This window comes from Manis javanica, chromosome 6 (assembly GCF_040802235.1).
Source record: "Manis javanica isolate MJ-LG chromosome 6, MJ_LKY, whole genome shotgun sequence".
In the NCBI taxonomy this organism is placed as follows: domain Eukaryota; kingdom Metazoa; phylum Chordata; class Mammalia; order Pholidota; family Manidae; genus Manis; species Manis javanica.
In genome coordinates, this window is record NC_133161.1 from 16,500,094 (window position 1) to 16,518,936 (window position 18,843).

Here is an 18,843-nt window from a genome sequence, read left to right on the forward strand (position 1 = left end):
GATAATGGAATTCTTTAGAAGCAGTTTCTCAAGACTTCTAAAATGCATGTGAATTGATTCAAAATAAGTATTTGAAGTATTCTTTCTAAAACAGTGATAACACTGTATGTAACATATGCAAGATGGAAGAAAGGTAGTTTTTCCTTTTAATTTGGATATATGTGGTCTCTAAGATACATGTTGCTAAGTGTGTGCACTGTGACCCAGATTTGAGTTTTTTCCCACAAGTATTTGTTGAACTTCCTCCATATGCCAGGCATTTGTCCTGGGTGTTAAAGGTACAGAGGTGAGTATAACAAGGCCGCTGCCCTTGTGAAGCTCAGCCTAATTTGGGGAAGATGGGTCTGTTAACAGATAATTACAGACTACGGTAAGTGCTATAAGAGATGAAATTCAGCTGTATCGGGAACTCCTGCTTCAGTGGTTTAAACAGGAAAGTGGCTCATAACAAGATGTCTGAAGGAAGGTGAGCAAGCCAAGGCCTAGCGACAGGGTGTGCTGTGGCAGTAGCCTACACTCCCTTTCGCCAGTCTTCCCTAATCCTGAAGAGTCACATGACGACTGCTGAACCTCCAAGCACGGTGTCTTGTGTTCTGGGCAGGAAGAAGGGAAAAGCACTTAAGGACTCTTCTTCTCTTGGGGCCTTACTGGAAAAGGAAAGCCCTCCCAGGGAGAAGCCAGGTTTGTGTCAGATGGCCATCTGCAGCATGGAGTCTGTGGATTCGCTTTCTTTTCAACCTCTGTAGCACAGGAAAACAAGAAGGGGGTTGCACTGGACACTGCATAAGCCAAGCTACTCGGCCTCAGAGTATGATCAGGTGCTGGGAGCACACAGGAGAAGAGGGAGCCAGCTACCCAGGAAGTTCCCGAAGGTCTTCACAGAGAATGTAACAATGGAATGAGAGGTAATTCAGTGGCTAAAGGGAGAGGAGAAATGTGTTCCTTTACATTTTAAGAGTCCTTGTGAGACATTTAATACCAGATAAAGGAAATACAGGCCTTCATTTTATATTTGAACACAGCTGGCTTTCCTTCCAGAAGTGAATTGACTAGGTAAGGTGCTATTCTCAAGTTGTAAAACAGCATCCATCAACATACATAGAAATGTCCAAGTCATTATGTGTGTGTGTGTATACATACACATATATCCAAGTGCTAATTTTATTAATGCATTTATAAATGTTCATTAAAGCAAAGCTGCTTGGTATATGAACAGTTGAACCATACAGCTATCAGCATCATCACCACAAAAGACTTGTCAAGATAATACCGGACAACCTCAATACACATTTAAGAGTATCATTCTTAAAATGTTACTAATCCAGTTTTGTTGGCCTAGAAGAACTGGTGATACAGAGCAGAATGGGGCATCTGAATTAAGAAATACATCAAAGTGACAAGCAGATACAGATACATTCCTGTTGATTCATGCCTGTGTATCTTTAGCTATATTGTAAACTATTCAAAGACAGAGACAGGATAATGTGACTTTTTTTTAACATTCCCCATATTCTACAACCTACTATGAAATAATACTTGATTAAAACTGTAACTTGAATTTCAAGAAATTACTTGTAATGCCTTAAAAGCTTTTACACCCTAGAATGACAAATGGCCTATCTACTTGGGCCACTTAAATTGGCCATGGCAGCCTTTACTTCCTCCAGAAAACCTTAGCACTTGAATCATGCTAAATAAATATAAGCAGATGGGCCCAGTCCTATTCTAATCAGGTGTCAGAACCTAAGGGTCTTTATCACTGAAATGACTTGAAAAAAGTTAAATATTTTATATAGTATACTAATGAGCAACCTATTAACAATGGCAGTCAATACTTTGTCAATCTACTATAGTAATTTGTGTTTAATGAATAATTTTTGTTTTATCCAATCCTTATGTATGTCTAGTCCCTATAATTAAATAATAAGCATTTATTGATTGCCTGTTAATGACCCTGTGCAAGGTCTTGGAAATTGAAAGACTAATAAGCTTGTTTCCTAACATCAACATATTTAGTCTAGTAGAGGGAGACTGATGTAAAACAACAAGCACATTGGAGTGTTGCGATTGCTGTGACAAGAGTTTATATGTAACACAGTAGGCTCCTGAACAAAGAAGAGGTCAGCTGTGTTCCAGGTAGTAAGAGGATAGTATGCTATAAATAAGGATGTCATTACAACCTCAGGTGCCACAAAGGTAACTTCATAAAGCAGTTGACACTTAGAATCTTAGAAACTTAGTGTCCAAGAATATAAGAGTTGGATATTACCATTCCAAGGAGGAATAGTATGAGAAAAGTTACAGGGACTAGAAAGAGACTGATGCATTAGGGTAAGGTTGAAAGAAAAAAAGACCGCTCAGTGCCGCTACAACATACACGAGGAGGGATCTAGCAGGAAAGTGACTAGAGGTACATAGGTAGCAGATTATGCCTTTTGTATCATGTTACTTATCTTCATTCTTTTCTGTGAGGAAACCAGGAAAGGTTTTAGGTAGGTATGATCAGATTTACATTTTACAAAGATCACCCAGACAGATGTATGGAGTCTAAATTGGAGTGGTGTAAGAAATGGAAAAAGATAGGAAAGTAGTGCATTAGGATCTTTATGTGAAAATCATGAACTGAGAAAGCAGCAGTAGCAGGAACAGGTGAGAAATGTTAAGAATAGTATGACTAGAGACTTGGTGACTGATCATTTGGGAAGTAAACCAGAAAAACTGCATAGCATCCCCACGATCCCTGAAGATGGTGGTCTTTACCATGATAGAGAATACTGAAAATGCTTTTCTAGGAAAGATTACTCATTCATTTAGGAAAGGCTGAGTTTGAGGTATTTGTGGGACTTGAAGTAGATGAGTCTCAGAGGCAGCACATATATTCATGGAATTCAAGTTCAGGGTAGATACTCAGAAGAGGATGATGGCTCAAAGTTAAACCACACCATGGAGAAGATGATGAGCGAAGGCGTATTGAGCAAACAGTGAGGAATGCCAGAGAAAGTAAAGGGGGAGGAGTGGGAAATGGAGGGAGTTTGTACATGTTCAAAAAGAGGCATGCTAGACAGACAGGAGGACTTGAGGATGGTAATACTATTAGAGTTAGGGCTGTAATGAGTTAGAAATAAGACTGCCATCACTCTGCAGATACCATAAATACTGATTGAACTTGGCTTTAGAGGATGTTAGTGACTTCTTCCAAAGTATTTGCAAGACAGTATAGGTTAAGCTGCAAATTGTCTTCTCTGTCCATTTCTACTCTTCCTTTTGAAAAGAGCCCAAGTTTTATTTGGGCACATGGCCGCCTAGCTATTCTCAGCTTCCCTTGCAGTGGATATGGCTGTATGTCTCAGTTTGGGTTCATGGGCTATGCATAAATGATGTGTGCCATTTCCAGATGATCACCTAAAATATGAAGCCACTTGCTAGGTATGTTTTCCCACTGTGCATCAGACTAGAAGCATATGTGGACGTGAACCAGCTTCAGCCAGACAGATGAGAACAGTTATATGGCAGGAGGTATCTTGATCCTTAAATGACATTATAAGACAGAGCCATCCTACCAACCTTGATACACTAGCACTGTTTTATGAGAGAGAAACAACTTAATTTCATCTGTGGTGTTTCAGGCTGTCTTTGTTTAGCCTAGCATTAATAAGTAAGGTCAAAAGTTGTTATTGTAAATGTACAGAACGGGGGAAGCCTCAGGCTGCTGCTGTGGGTGTTGATCTCCTGATTCTGTCATTTGGGAGGGTTGCATTCTGTGATATTGAACAAAGGAAACTAGTCACAGTTAGCTGCTAGGTTCCACAGTGAGTAGTGTTTACTGTAATTTACTTAAGCACTGCTTTGTGTTTTTTAACTGTAAGAATCAATTAATATTCAGAACCAGATGGCTTCACTGGTGAATTCTACCAGTTAAAAAAAAAATTAATACCAATCCTCAAATTCTTACAAAGACAGAAGAGGAGGAAATGCTTCCAAACTCATTTTAGAAGGCTAGCATTACACTGATACCAAAACCAGACAAGGATACTCTACAAAAATTACTGGCCAATATCCCTGGTAAACCGGTGCAAAGATCCCCAACAAAACAGTACACTAAATTCAGTGGTACATTAAAAGGATCATACACCATGGTCATGAGATGCAAGGATTCAACATCTGCAAACAATCAGCATGATACACCACATTAACAAAATGAAGGATAAAAATTATGATCATCTCCATAGATGGAGAAAAAGTATTTCACCAAATTCAACATCCATTCGTGATTATAAAGACTCAACAAACTGGGTATAGAGGGAACAAATACCTCAACATAATAAAGGCCAGATATGACAAGCCCACAGCTAACATCATACTCAACAGTGAAAACCTTTGCTTTTCTCTAAGATCAGGAACAAGACAGACTTGCTACTTTTATTCAATATAGTACTAGAAGTCCTAGGCAGAGCAGTTAGGGTAGGAAAAAAAAAAGAAAAGGCATCCACATTGGGGAAAAGTAAAATTACCTATTTGTAGATGACATGATCATATGTATAGAAAACACTAAAGACTCCACCATGAAACTATTAGAACTAGTCCAACAAATTAAATTACAGGGTACAAAATCAATATACAGAAATCAGTTGGGTTTCTATATGCTAATAACAAACTATCAGAGAAATTAACAGTTCTACTTACACTTGCATCAAAAAGAATAAAATACCTAGGAATAAATTTAACTAAGGAGGTGAAAGACCTATACACTGAAAACTTACATGATGCTGATGAAAGATGTTGGAGACAACAGCAATGGAAAGATATTCCTTGCTCATGGATCGAAAGAATTAATATTGTTAAAATGTCCATACTACCCAAAGCAATCTACAGATTGAATGAAATCCCTGTCAGAAATTCCAATGGCATTTTTGACTGAAATAGAACAAACAACCCAAAATTTTATGGAACCACAAAAGACCACAAATAGCTGGCAGAAATTACTTCTTGAGAATGGAAGAACAAAGCTGGAGGCATGAAACTTCCTGTTTCAAAACATATTACAAACATATAGTAATCAAATCAGTAATGGTACTGGCATAAAAAGACACAGATCAGTGGCACAGAAGAGAGCCCGGAAGTAAATCTGTACATCGTATGATTAATTTACAACACAGGAGCCAATAATATACAGTGGGGAAAGGATAGTCTCTTCAGTAAATGGTACTGGGAAAACTGGACAGCCACAGGCAAGAGAGCGAAACTGGACCTCTTTACACCACACACAAAAATCACCTCAAAATGAATTAAAAATTTGAAAGTAATACCTGAAGCCATAAAATTCCTACAAGAAAACATGGGTTAAGCTCCTCAGCATCAGTCTTGGCAGGGATTTTTTTGGTTTGATAACAAAAGCAAAGGCAAAACAAAAATAAGTGGGACAAATTCAAATAAAAAGATTCTGTACAGCAAAGGACATTCAACAAAGTGAAAATGTAGCATACAGAAAGGCAGAAATATTTGCAAATCATATATGTAATAGGAGTTAATATCCAAAATGTATAGACTCACACAATTTAGTAGAAAAAAACTGATTAAAAAATGGAGAAAAAATCTGAATAGGCATTTTTGCCAAAGATAACATGCAGATGACCAACTGGTACAGGAAATGGTGCTCAGCATCACCAATTATCACGAAAATGCACATCAAAACCACACTGAAGACAAATCCACAGCCAACGTTACACTTAACAGTGAGAAGCTGAAAGCTTTTCCTTTCAGATCGGGAACAAGACAAGGATGCCCACTCTCCCCACTTTAATTTGACAGTACTGGAGGTCCTAGCCATGGCAGTCAGACAACACATAGGAAGAAAAGGTAAGGAAGATATTAAACTGTCACTGTTTGCAGATGACATGATATTGTACATAAAAAACCCTGAGGAATCCACCCCAAAACTACTAGAATAACTGAGTTCAGCAACGTTGCAGGATGCAAAATCAATACACAGAAATCTTTTGCATTCCTATATACTAATGATGAACTAGCAGAGAAATCAGGAAAACAATTCCATTCACAGTTGCATCAAAAAAAATAAAATACCTAGGAATAAACCTAACCGAGGAAGTGAAAGACCTATACTCTGAAAACTACAAGACACTCATGAGAGAAATTGAAGAAGATACCAATAAATGGAAACACATCCCATGCTCATGGATAGGAAGAATTAATATTGCCAAAGTGGCCATCCAGCCTAAAGCAATCTACAGGTCAGTGCAATCCCTATCAAAATACCAACAGCATTCTTCAATGAACTAGAATAAATAGTTCTAAAATACATATGGAACCACGAAAGACCCCAAATAGCCAAAGCAATCCTGAGAAGGAAGAATAAAGCTGGGAGAATTATGCTCCCTGACTTCAAGCTCTACTACAAAGCCACAGTAAACAAGACAATTTGGTACTGGCACAAGAACATGCCATAGATAAATGGAACAGACCAGACAGCCCAGATAGAAACCCAAGCATATGTGGTCAATTAATATATGATAAAGGAGCCATGGACATACAATGGGGAAATGACAGCCTCTTCAACAGCTGGTGTTGGCAAAACTGGACGGCTACATGTATGAGAATGAAACTGTATTATTGTCTAACCCCATACACAAAAGTGAACTCGAAATGGATCAAAGACCTGAATGTAAGTCATGAAGTCATAAAACTCTTAGAAAAAAACATAGGCAAAAATCTCTTGGACATAAACATGAACAACTTCTTCATGAACATATCTCCATGGGCAAGGGAAACAAAAGCAAAAATGAACAAGTGAGACTATATCAAACTAAAAAGCTTCTGTACAGCAAATGACACCATCAGTAGAACAAAAAGATATCCTACAGTATGGGAGAATATATTCATAAATGACATACCCAATTATGGGTTGACATCCAAATTATATAAAGAGCTCACGCACCTCAACAAACAAAATGCAAATAAGCCAATTAAAAAATGGGCAGAGGAGCTGAACAAACACTTCTCCAAGGAAAAAATTCAGATGGCCAGCAGGCACATGAATAGAGCCCCACATCCCTATCGCCAGAGAAATGCAAATTAAAACCACAATGAGATATCACCTCACACTAGTTAGGACGTCCACCATCCAAAAGACAAACAACAATAAATGTTGGCGAGGATGTGGAGAAAGGGGAACCCTCCTACACTGCTGGTGGGAATGTAAACTAGTTCAACCATGTGGAAAGCAGTATGGAGGTTCCTAAAAAACTATTTGACCCAGGAATTCCACTACTAGGAATTTACCCTAAAAATGCAGGAGTCCAGTTTGAAAAAGACATATGCACCCTGATGTTTATCGCAGCACTATTTACAATAGCCAAGAAATGGAAACAACCTTAGTGTCCATCAGTAGATGAATGCATAAAGAAGATGTGGTCCATATACACAATGGAATATTATTCAGCCATAAGAAGAAAACAAATCCTACCATTTGCAACAACATGGATAGAGCTAGAGGGTATTATGCTCAGTGAAATAAACCAGGCAGAGAAAGACAAGTATCAAATGATTTCATTCATCTGTGGAGTATAAGAACAAAAAAAAAAAAAAACTGAAGGAACAAAACACCAGCAGACTCACAGAACCCAAGAATGGAGTAACAGTTACCAAAGAGAAAGGGACTTAGGATGATGGGTGGGAAGGGAGGGATAAGGGAAAAAAAGGGGCATTACAATTAGCATGTATGATATAGTGGGGGGGTGAGGACACGGGAAAGGCAGTGTAACACAGAGAAGACAAATAGTGATTCTATAGCATGTTACTATATGCTGATGGACAGTGACTGTAATGTAAAAAACAAAAAGATGTTAAAAAAAAAACAAACGCATTGACATATCACCTCTCTGTTAGAATGGCTTCATCAAAAAGGCAAGAAATGAGTTGGCGAGGATATGGAGGAAAGGGAACCCTTGTGCACTGTTGGGAATGTAAATTAGTACAGTTACTATAGAAAACAATATGGAAGTTCCTCAAAAAATTTAAACTAGAATTAACAGTTGATCAGTTCCATTTCTGGGTATTTATCCAGAGGAAACAAACATCCCCATGTTCACTGCGGCATTATTTACAGTAGCCAAGACATGGAAACAACTCAATGTCCATCAGTGGATAAATAAAGAAAACTGTGTGTACATACACACACAGGAATATTACTCAGCCATAAGAAGGAAATCCTGCCATTTGCTTCAACATGGCTGCACCTTGAAGGCATAATGCTAATGAATCAGTCAGAGAAAGACAAAATTCTCAATGATGCTATTTATATATGGAATCTGGAAAAATAAAACCTACCTCATAAATACAATGAACATACTGGTTATTGCTCAAGGCAGGAGTGGGAATGTGGGTGAAATGGGTGAAGGTGGTCAAAAGGTAAAACTTCCAAAGTCCTAGGGATGTATGGGGACTGGCAGATGGGAACAGAATCTAAAAGTTAATTACTCAGATAGCATGAGTACATTATTTAGAGCTATAGAAATAATCAGAGCTAAGAATAAATTATTCAAATGGTTTCTTAAAGGAAGGGATATGGCCGAATATACTTAAATTCTCTAATAATAGTATCTACCAAAAAATCACTTTCTTTAAATATTCTTATTCACATTGACAAAACTCGTTCATCTTTTTTAAAACTGTTTTGGCTTTGTTAAATTTATTCCTGTTTTACTGTCTTGATGCTATTATAAATGGAATTTTCTTAATTTCATTTTTGTAATTTGAATATAGAACCTTTTGTTACTATGAAATGCCCCTTTGTATTTTATTTTAAAGTTTCTGTTGTCTGATACATAGTCAGTTCTCTTTCTTCTTTTTTAAAGAAATACATACATACACCTATTTAGAACAAGAGTAGACAAAAACACCGGAATGTTAGCTGGAGTTGTTTCTGCCTTACAGAACTGAGTTTTGTTTTTTTGTATATTCTCAGTTCTGTGATGAGTTCATATTAGATTGGCTTACTTAGAATAAAAGGTGATATGTAAATATTTTATCAGCTAGATTTTTTTTGGTTGCAAAAAGCATAAATTGACTAACAAGTCAAGAAGGAATTTTTGAAGATGGACTAGTCTGTAGAACCAAAAGCTAGCGGACCAAGCTCAGAAGAGGCTGGAGCTGTGGCACCTACTGGCCTCTGGGGAGCAAAAACTTCTCAATTGGTGATGCCACCAGAATAAATGAACTCTTGACTTTGTATTCTCTCCTTGTTCTTTCCAGACAAGATTGAAAATCCAGAAGTGAGCGTCCTGCTTGAGTCAAATAAATCTTTGACACTTGGCGTCATGGCATCCTGAGTTACATACAGCCTCAGGACTCTCATACTGGGGACAAATGGTTCCCCAAAATGAAATTAGGATGCTGTTTTCAAAAGAAGGGAAATTAACTCTGGCAACTAAAAGCAACAGATGTTCACTATAATACTTAACTTCTTGTTAATACAGAATTGCAGTTTACAGTGCTAGTCATAAAAACAGCCATCAAAATGCAGACAAAATAATTTGTTTTGAATACAATGATGGCAGTTTTGTCACTTACCCAGCCTTGAAGACCTAACACATTTGAAGTTCTCACAGATTTCTCTCCCACTTGACTAAGTTCTGTTTGTTCTTTGGGCAGTTAAATGCTATTAGAAAGTGAGGAAATAGAGAATTTTATAATCATATGGAGGAGGACTTTGTGATAATTGAACACTTTCTGGAATGTCATCTTCTCCTTGGCTTACCTAGTGAGCTTGTACTTACTCATCAAGATGCAGCTCAAGCATGACTTCATCTGAGACTTTGTCCCTTCCCCCTCCTACCACATCCCAGGCTAGTTCACAGGCCACTCACGGCTATGCATAATGCTATTACTGTTCTCATCCCACTACGTTGTACTGGTCATTCGCCCATCTCCCACACTAGCCAGACTGGCAGACTCTCTGTCTGGTTTTTCTTTGATTCTCAGCACCTTATACAGTGTCTGCACATTGCACATACAGTAAATATTTGTTGAATAATTGAATGAATTTGCCAGAGAATGGGAATAAGGCATTCCATATGAAACCCAGCATGTATAAAGGCATGGCATGTGGTGTTTCAAGAAATGGTGAGAAATTCCATAGTTAGAGCGCAGAGAGATTAATGGGAGAAGAGACTGGTGAGTCTGACTAGATTTGGTCTCTAAAGGACCATTAATGCCAAGTTTAGCCAGCTCTGTAGGCCTTAGGAAAAGAATGGTGTGATTTGGTAAAAGGGGGAGGGGAGGACACTAGAGGCTATTTGATCAATTTATGCTGGTTGGGGCTGGAACTAGCAGAACCCTCAAGTGGTGGAATATTGCTGTCTCTGGGAGGGAAAGAGGTTCAGACCTGGTTTGGGAAACAGACTCATCTACCATGCAGTAGGCACTTCTCTAAAAGGTACTGGGAACATAGTGGTGAATAGTACAGACAAGATTCCTGCTTCCAAAGAGCTTCATTCTAGTGAGGGCAGACGAATTGACACATAAGTATGTACGCATTCTCAACACTGAAATGCCGTGTTGCAAGTTAAAAATTCCAGAACAGCATGCCCCAAGTAAACAGTTAAAAGCAGACTGGAGAGTTACTTCTCTGAGTGTAGAAGGGAACCTCTTTTTATAGCCCATATCTTAGTTATTTACTGCTAAGTTTTTATAAGAATAATGACCAATATTACACATTTTAAGAACATGTCTAAAATGAAAGGTTTGTAAGCTCTGCACTGTAGAATATGTAATATGCACTCTCCAAAAAGTGTTGTGAAGAAAAAAATTTGTCACAGTAAAATTAGCAAAAGTGATTTTTCTGCATTTTATACTACACATTTTTTGTAAAGATTAATTGGGTAAGTATTTGATAGTATAAATAAAAATAAAAACCAGTCATTGCCTACATTACTGGCAGTTTCTAGTGCCTGAAAAATAATCTGGCATTTTTACAACTTAATCCATAACCTTGCCTGCTGTTTAGTTTTCTTTTTTCCAGAATGGACTCCATTAGTCAAGGAATTTATAATTCTTGATGTAAATATTAGCCTGTGCTGAATAATGTGTTCTTTCCATTCTCTTCTTTCACTTCGGGCTCATTTAATGACACAGGCTCTTTGCTCTCTTCCAGGGCGCTGATAAGACTGTGAAAGGTCCAGATGGACTAACTGCCTTTGAAGCCACTGACAACCAGGCAATCAAAGCTCTTCTTCAGTGATGGGCGATGGGCTAACAGCTCTGGAAGAATGACTCTCCTGTGGCCTCACACTGCTGCCTGTCTGTCTGTCACTCTATCTGCCAGCTTCTTCAACTAAATACTTTAAGAGGGGTGAGGGGAGAGAGAAATTCATAACAAATCAGATTACCAGGGGAAAAAAACCAATATTTTGGAGGAGAGGGAACAAACCATGATCAGGCTTTTACTGGAAATCCTGATCCAGTCAGCCTCTTTTCCATTTCCAATAAAATATTCAGCTTAAACCCAAGGGAGAGCAAAGACAAAACATACCACCGGTAACATTTGACCTCTTCAGCTCCCTAGCTAATTCATTAATTAGATTGTGTCGAGGGTCTGACTATACAAAGGCCAGCTCTACATGTCGTAGCCTAACTGCGAGCAGTAGTGGCTGCTCTGACAAAAACTTCGGGTGCTGAGATCCGTCATTAGTTCTAGCCTTCTGCCTTAAGATGCCCTCTCCTGGGGGGGGTCTCCGGCGGTTAGGAGCGCTGCCTGTGGTTGGCGAGCAGGCCTCCCTCGGTGGCTCGGCTCAGTTACGGTGAGGGAGAGGCACACTCTAAACTGCTGGATGCCTGAACTTGGGATTTCCTCTCCCCTTAAACATGGATTTCATGTCTTCAGATAAAACTGACTGGTTTTATTTATAAAATCTTAAGTTTTGGAAGTCTAAAGGAGAAATCATTCCAGTATGCATAATTTTTTTCTCCTCTAGATTCAGACATTTATATAACATTGAAACACTTTCAAACTCCTGCTGGTAGTAAAAGGGGATTTAAAAGCAGAATCATAGCCATAAGCCCGTTACTATCATATAAAGAGAACAGTTATCTTAGTACCTATGGATTTTCTTCATTTGCTATTGGAATGGATTGGCCTCCGTTATGTTTGGAGAATCAAGGAACTTTCTCTGGAATGCCTCTCTCAGACCCAACTTGGATTACTTACTGCACCAAAGCTGTCACTGGGGAGATTTACTATTTGGACAAATTTAACCCCATCCATCCCTTCAAAAATATTCTTATTACCAGGTTTCCGGGACTTGTTGATAGGCTTCTGCTGAACATACACCAACCCACCCACATATTTGTTTCTTTTTTAAGTCATCATTGCATAAAGTGTGACATCTTCAACATGTGTTCTGTGTTCTTAAAATATAGTGCCCTAAAATGGTGTTCTTACGACCTGCAGAAAATATTTAGACACATTTTCAAATGTTTACTTCATTAGCAGTACAACTAATTAGAACATGCACCCTAAAATTTGCTATCTTGCATTTAAAATATTAAAATTATATTGACTTGCCATCAATATAAGCTTACTAAAAATACTAGGGATTTTCCTTAGCCAAATCATACAGTAATTGAATGTACCTCAAATTTTTAAAAACAGGATTGTCAGGGAAGGGCTTATATTCAGATTGTGGATAATTAACAGTTGATTTTTTTAAGGCAGTGTAGCATTCTGCAGCAAGGTTAAGCTAGAATCAAAACCAGTTAGCTGATAACAAATCTTATTGGTCAGTTGCTGATTGGTTGGTGTGTGGTTTGTGTGCATGAGAGTGTGTGTGTGTGTATGTGAGTCCCATGAATTCTTTTTTTATACTGTGGGGGTTTTTTTGCTTTTGACTAGCCTAACCCTGTAGTTTTCCTGCGTTCAAGAAAACAATCACAAAATGGTGACTTAAATACTTGCATGTATTTGACTAATTCTCCTGTCTTAATGCAGCCTAGTAGAGTTGGAGTAGAAGTCAGTAGTCAGTATTTATTACCTTACTGAACTGAAACTATGCTGTCAGAAGCTGGAGGGCACTCTTCCCGTCTCTGAGTACCCAGACAGGGGGCTCCGATATCTTTGTTTTCACCTATCGGCATAATGCTATTAAAAGGCTGGGATTTTACCCTCTGCACAGTTTTTGCCTTTACTTTTCAAAGTGTCCTGTTGTTGGCTTCTGTAGAGCGCGCTGGCCTACGCTCCCTGAGCCGGGTCTGCCTGCTCGAGGCACCTGCCGCAGGGACCACGGGGCTGCCCGCGCACTCCGTGTGATAGTCCTCGCGACTGCAGGAGAGGCTACTCCGCCTTCCCTCTTCTTCCTCTGCCATTTTGTAAATCCCACAACTACAAAGCAGTTGCTTGAGAAAATAACATAGAATAGACTGACCAAGATGGTTAACAGTTTTTTTTTACTAGGTTATTTATATTTCTGAACCACTTGGCAGAGAAATTCACGACACTTAATGTTCGTATTTTGAGTAAAGGAAGTTAAAACCATGTCTGCTTTTTGGTACTACATGCATTAGTGAAAGGTTAAGTAGGTTTTCTTCTCCACTGAAATAATATTTAACATCTCAGAAAAAATCTTGCATGTTCTGTAGTTTTGTATTAAGTCAGCCACTCTGTATGCACTGTACCAGGTAAAAACAGGTGGCTTGCCTGTTTATATTAGTATACTAACATCCCCCTTGCAGCTTCGGGCTGGTGTTTGTAGACTCAGAGTTGAAATACAGCCCCTGAGTATATATACCAAGTAGCCTTTCTGTGCATCGCTCACCTAGTCTAAACCCAGTGGGGCATGAAGGAGAGGCAGGTGGGTGCAGTGTGCAAGCTGCAAGCAAGTAGGCCCTTTATTCACTCATTTCTTTCTTCCAAATAATGGATTTTAAGTCTGTATACCTATTTGACATTTTTTTTCCTGAAACTGCAACTAAGCTGCTGTTTTCTTCCATGCAACATTATATGCTCAATTGTCTATAGAAGCTGGTGAGAGTGCCCTCCCACATAAGAAATTGCAGTGTTTTGCATGCAAATTTTTAAAAATTTAAATTGTCCTGATTCTATTTTGTAAATGGAGAAACAATCATATCTTTCTAAGCAGTAATGGAGGAAGACTAGTGCTTTGTGCATTTTGATAGATTTGAGTTCATTTTTCCACATTGTAATACTTTTGACACAGTTGGGTTTCTCATATTACCCTAGTTCATGTACATCCGAATGCTAAATAATACTGTGTTTTGGTTTTGTGTTGCAAGAACAAATGGAATAAACTTGAATTGTGCTACAGCTGATGTGTGGGCAGCACTTTTCTCTCTCGGTGACTCTTCCCTTCCTTGTCCGATCTGCACTGTAGCCCACTTGTAGAAAAAAAGTGGAAAGAAAATAAGACACAGGAGAGATACAATTGAAATAAACTGGACTACTCATCAGGAAGTTTTGCTTTTGTATCTGTCTCCTGATACTAATTGTTGTAAGTGTTCAGTATTCCTCTTGGTGTTCCTAGAGCATCAGGGCGGAAGAGAACAAGGTCATGTTTGATCCTTTGATATGCTCATTTAAATTGCTGCGTATTCTGGAGGGTCATGTTTTCCAAACTCACTTGACCATGAACACGTTTAGGGTGTACTTCTCAGGACAAAATGTTCTGATTTAACATTAAATCACTTTGAACCTCAAAAAACTGAACAAGATTATATATAAAATTAGTTTGATTCTGTTGTAATCTTAGTCAACACCCTAAGACTGTTATTGTGTAGTTTACTTTTGAAGTGGTCCATGAATGATAGAAAAAAATATGTGCAGATACTGAATGAAGTACAGTGACAGCTACCTCAGACCTTTCATGTTGCCAACAGGTATAAATGTGGGGTGGCATGTGTGGCTGTACGTGAGCGTGTTCATGGGAAAATTTTTAAGCAATGAAGTTACTTATTTGAATTGTCTATAAGAGTGTTTAAAAATGATTAAATACATTTTACAAGGAACAGAGCCCCTCCTGTAATCACTGAAGAGCAGACCAGTATATGTCAACAGAAGGCACACAACTGGAGGCTGGAAAGAGCCGAGAGTGAGTTCCTGGGAAATTCCTTAGTAATTAGGGACCAGCTATCACAGGACTTTGAAGCAGCAGTTCATTGGACTGTATTTAAGGTTTTTTCTCCAAGGCTGGTGATTCTCAAAAATCAGTTACTCCCAGGACTAGCAACAACATCCCTGTAACCTAGGAACTTGAAGAAGATGCCCAGCCTGGGCCTGCTGAACCAAACAGGTTGGCCCCGGAAATCATGTTTTAACAAGCCCTCCAGGTGATTCTGATACACAGTCAAGTCTGGACCATTGTACAAGACCATAAAGAGAGAAATAGTAAAAAGCCTGTAAATAAGATGTCATCAAGGGTGGCTTCCTGTATGAGATAAATAGCTTTTAACATGTGAGAGGGGCTCTGGACAAAAGTTAGGGTAAGGTGTAACAGTGGCTCTGAAGATGGAATGCTTGTGAGAATAGCCCTTAATTATTCTTGGAGTTTCTTGCCTAAAGGATGTCCTGTCAGTAGTTGTGGACAGTGTCTCTGCTATCCACAGCAGCCCAGAGTACAGTCTGAGTGGTGAACTGCTGAGACTTGAGCCCTGCCAAAGTCTTTTCCTTGAATTCCAAGGCAAGGTGAGGGGAGCATGCAGGGTATTTTGGGAGATGTCATGAATCTCCTATCTTGGTGCATGCCAAGTTGCAGGTCACTAAGGGTTGCTCTGGTCACACAGTTACGTCCCTGCAGGCAGCCTGCCAGTCCTACAGCCGGAGAGCCACTCAGAGAGGCCAAGTACTGCTTTCTTAGCCCCACTGCTCTGTGCAGTGAGTATGGATTCTCCACAGTGGGTGCTCCCCTGGCTCAGGAACAGCCACCTTTGTGCCCACTGATCATTCTCTGGGGGTCCACTATCTCCTAGGTACTAGCCAGACCATCATACATGAGCCATAGCATATTTTCCTTCAAGACCTTTACTTCATGAAATACAATTAGTGGCTGAGAATTTATCAACAGCCTTAACAGCACCTGTCACATGGTAGACATTCACTGTATTTATTCTGAACTGTCAAACCATTACACAGTCAAGTGTGAGATAAGCTTTAGTACAGTAAATCTTGGCTAAAGGATTACTGGCTGTGGTGGGACCATAGGACTAAACCTAAGTGCATGTACCTATTCATTGGCCAGCTAGCCTCAGAGACACTACTGATGTTGCAAACCTAAATCGATAAAATAAGGACAAAGTATCACAGAGTCACACATTTCATGAGGCAATGCTGATCAATGCAGATCAAATGCAGGTCACTTGGCCATTGTGGCATATATGGAAACAGCTATAAATAGAATAGCAAAACAAAGCACTGTCTGGCCACCCCTAGCAGCTTCTATTCAGAAGCTACAGTAGCAAGGTTAGTCTATTAACAGGGTTTGGATAGAATGAGGGGTCACACGTCTGACGACTTTGACAGCCACAGCACCTCATCGCACAAAGGAAAATGATGCACAGACAATCCCAGCCACAGGGTGTTGGTTTGAGGATATCACTAGATAACTAAAATCATTTTTTAAAGGAGTGATATTTTTCTAAGGTTTAACAAATCCAAAAATGTATTAATGGATTTGTATATGTCCCTGCCATCCAAAACTACTCCATATACTCATGCACATCCCCTTGGCAGGCCACCAATTCTAGCTATGCTGCCATTGCTTGCGATTTGCTAGTCAGATTTCAGTAGGCTTAAAAGTACTCCAGCCTAGGGGCTCTCTTGTCCCCTCCAGGCGTGAGCCAGGAGCTCTGTCCTCTCGCTTTCTCTCTAAATAAAGCCTCTGCTTTGCTCTCCTAAAAAAAAAAAAAAAGTACTCCAGCCTAAGCTAAGTGATGTTAATTTGATAACTAAAATTTTTTTAATTAACATTTAATTAAGCATGCTGAGAACTTTTACCACATAACCTCAATTTTCACAACAATCCTGTTGAAAAGAGAGACAGCTAAGAGGTTCAATAACTTGCTCAGAGTCAGTAAATAGCTCATGAAGAGTAAATTTAGTTCTGATTTTAGAGCACATGCTCCTTCAATTAAGCAAAAAATAAAAGCTGTTCACTCCTGGGTACCCAAAACCAGTGCTCATAAGTACTCCCTCACAAAATGTGGGTTTGATGAGCGGGGAGGCTCTGCAGCTCTGGGGCTCTATTTTTTTTTTTTAACTTTAAACAGATCTCCAGAACATTTTTGCATACTCTGTAACTTTTAACTAACACCCCCTGCCTAGCCCTTGGCAACTGCCATTCTGCTCTGTACTTGTATGAGTTTGACTATTTTAGATTACACACAGAAGTGAGGTCATGCATTATTTGTCCTTTGTCTGGTTTATGTCATTTACATTAATGACATCAAGGTCCATCTATATTGTTGCAAATCACAGGATTTCTTTCTCTTTTAGGGCTGAGTAATATTCCATGTTATGTGTCTACTGCGTTTTCTTTTTCCATTTGTACAGGACACTTAAGTTGTTTTCATATCTTGGCTATTGTGAATAATGCTACAGTGAACATGGAAATGCGAATCAGATCTCTCTCTCAGATCTAGTTTTCAATTATTTTGGACATATCCCCAGAAATGGGATTGCTGGATCAAATGTTAATTCTAGTTGTAATTTTTTAAGGAACCTCCATACTGTTTTCCACAGTGGCTGCACCACCTACATTCCCACCAGCAATGTACACAGGCTTCCTTTTCTCCACACCAACACTTGTCCTATGGTGGTGTTCTGATAATAGCCAACCAAACAGACAGGAAGTGATATCTCACTGGGGTGTTGATTTGCATTTCCCTGATGATTACTGACATTGAACAGCTTCTCATACACCTGCTGGCCATTTGTATATCTTCTTTGGAAAATGCCTGTTTGGGTGCCCATTTTGTAATCAAGCTGTTGGGGTTTTTGTGCTATTGAGTTATGGGAGTTCCTTACATAATTTGGATATTAACACTTTATCAGATATTTGGCCTGCAAATATTTTCTCCCATTCAGTAGGTTGCCTTTTCATCTTGTTGCTGATTTCCTTTCTAGTTGGGTGCAATCCACATGTCTATTTGTGCGTTTGTTGCCTCATCATATCCCAAAAAATCATTGCCAAGACAAATGTCAGAAGCTTTTACCCTGTTTCTTCTGTTTGTTCAAAAGTTCAAGTCTTTAATCTATTCTGATTGTATTATATGGTGTGAAATAAGGGTCCAGTTCTCATTCTTTTGCATGTGAATATCCAATTTTCCCAATATCATTTATCAGAGACTGTTTTTACCCTGTTGATTATTCTTGGCTCCCTTGTCAAATATTGACTATTGTTATGTTTCTCACTCTCGTCTGTTCCACCGGTCTGTATGTTTTCATGCCAGTGCCATACGGTTTTGATTACTGTAGCTTGGTAGTATTATTTTAAATCAGTGTATATGATACCTCCAGATTTGTTCTTGTTCAAAATTGCTTTAGCCTTCCAGGGTCTTTGGTGGCTCCAAATGAATTGGAGAATTGTTTTTCTGTTTCTATAAAAATGTCATTGGGATTTTGTTAGGGATTTCATTGAATCCATAGATTGTTTTGCAAAGCACGGACATTTAAGACTCTAATAGTCCATGAATATGAGACTATCCTTCCATTTATTAGTAGCTTGAGTTTTCTCAAAATTTTGTAGTTTTTCATTTTTTGCCTGTTTTTTTCCCCAAGTATTTTATTATTTTTGATGCTGTTGTAACTGGAATTTTTTTTACAAA

At 38.9% G+C, this 18,843-nt stretch overlaps 1 protein-coding gene across 1 annotated transcript in view; it reads left to right on the forward strand.

The window, feature by feature from the left end:
* The window catches only part of MTPN (myotrophin), a 55,223-nt gene extending 40,891 nt beyond the window's left edge, over positions 1-14,332 (forward strand). Inside the window, exon 4 of the mRNA XM_017679337.3 lies at positions 11,168-14,332. Coding sequence (XP_017534826.1) covers positions 11,168-11,254 — 87 coding nt within the window. The 3' untranslated portion in view covers positions 11,255-14,332. The remainder of the gene's footprint in view (positions 1-11,167) is intronic.
* The last annotated feature ends 4,511 nt before the right edge of the window (positions 14,333-18,843 follow it).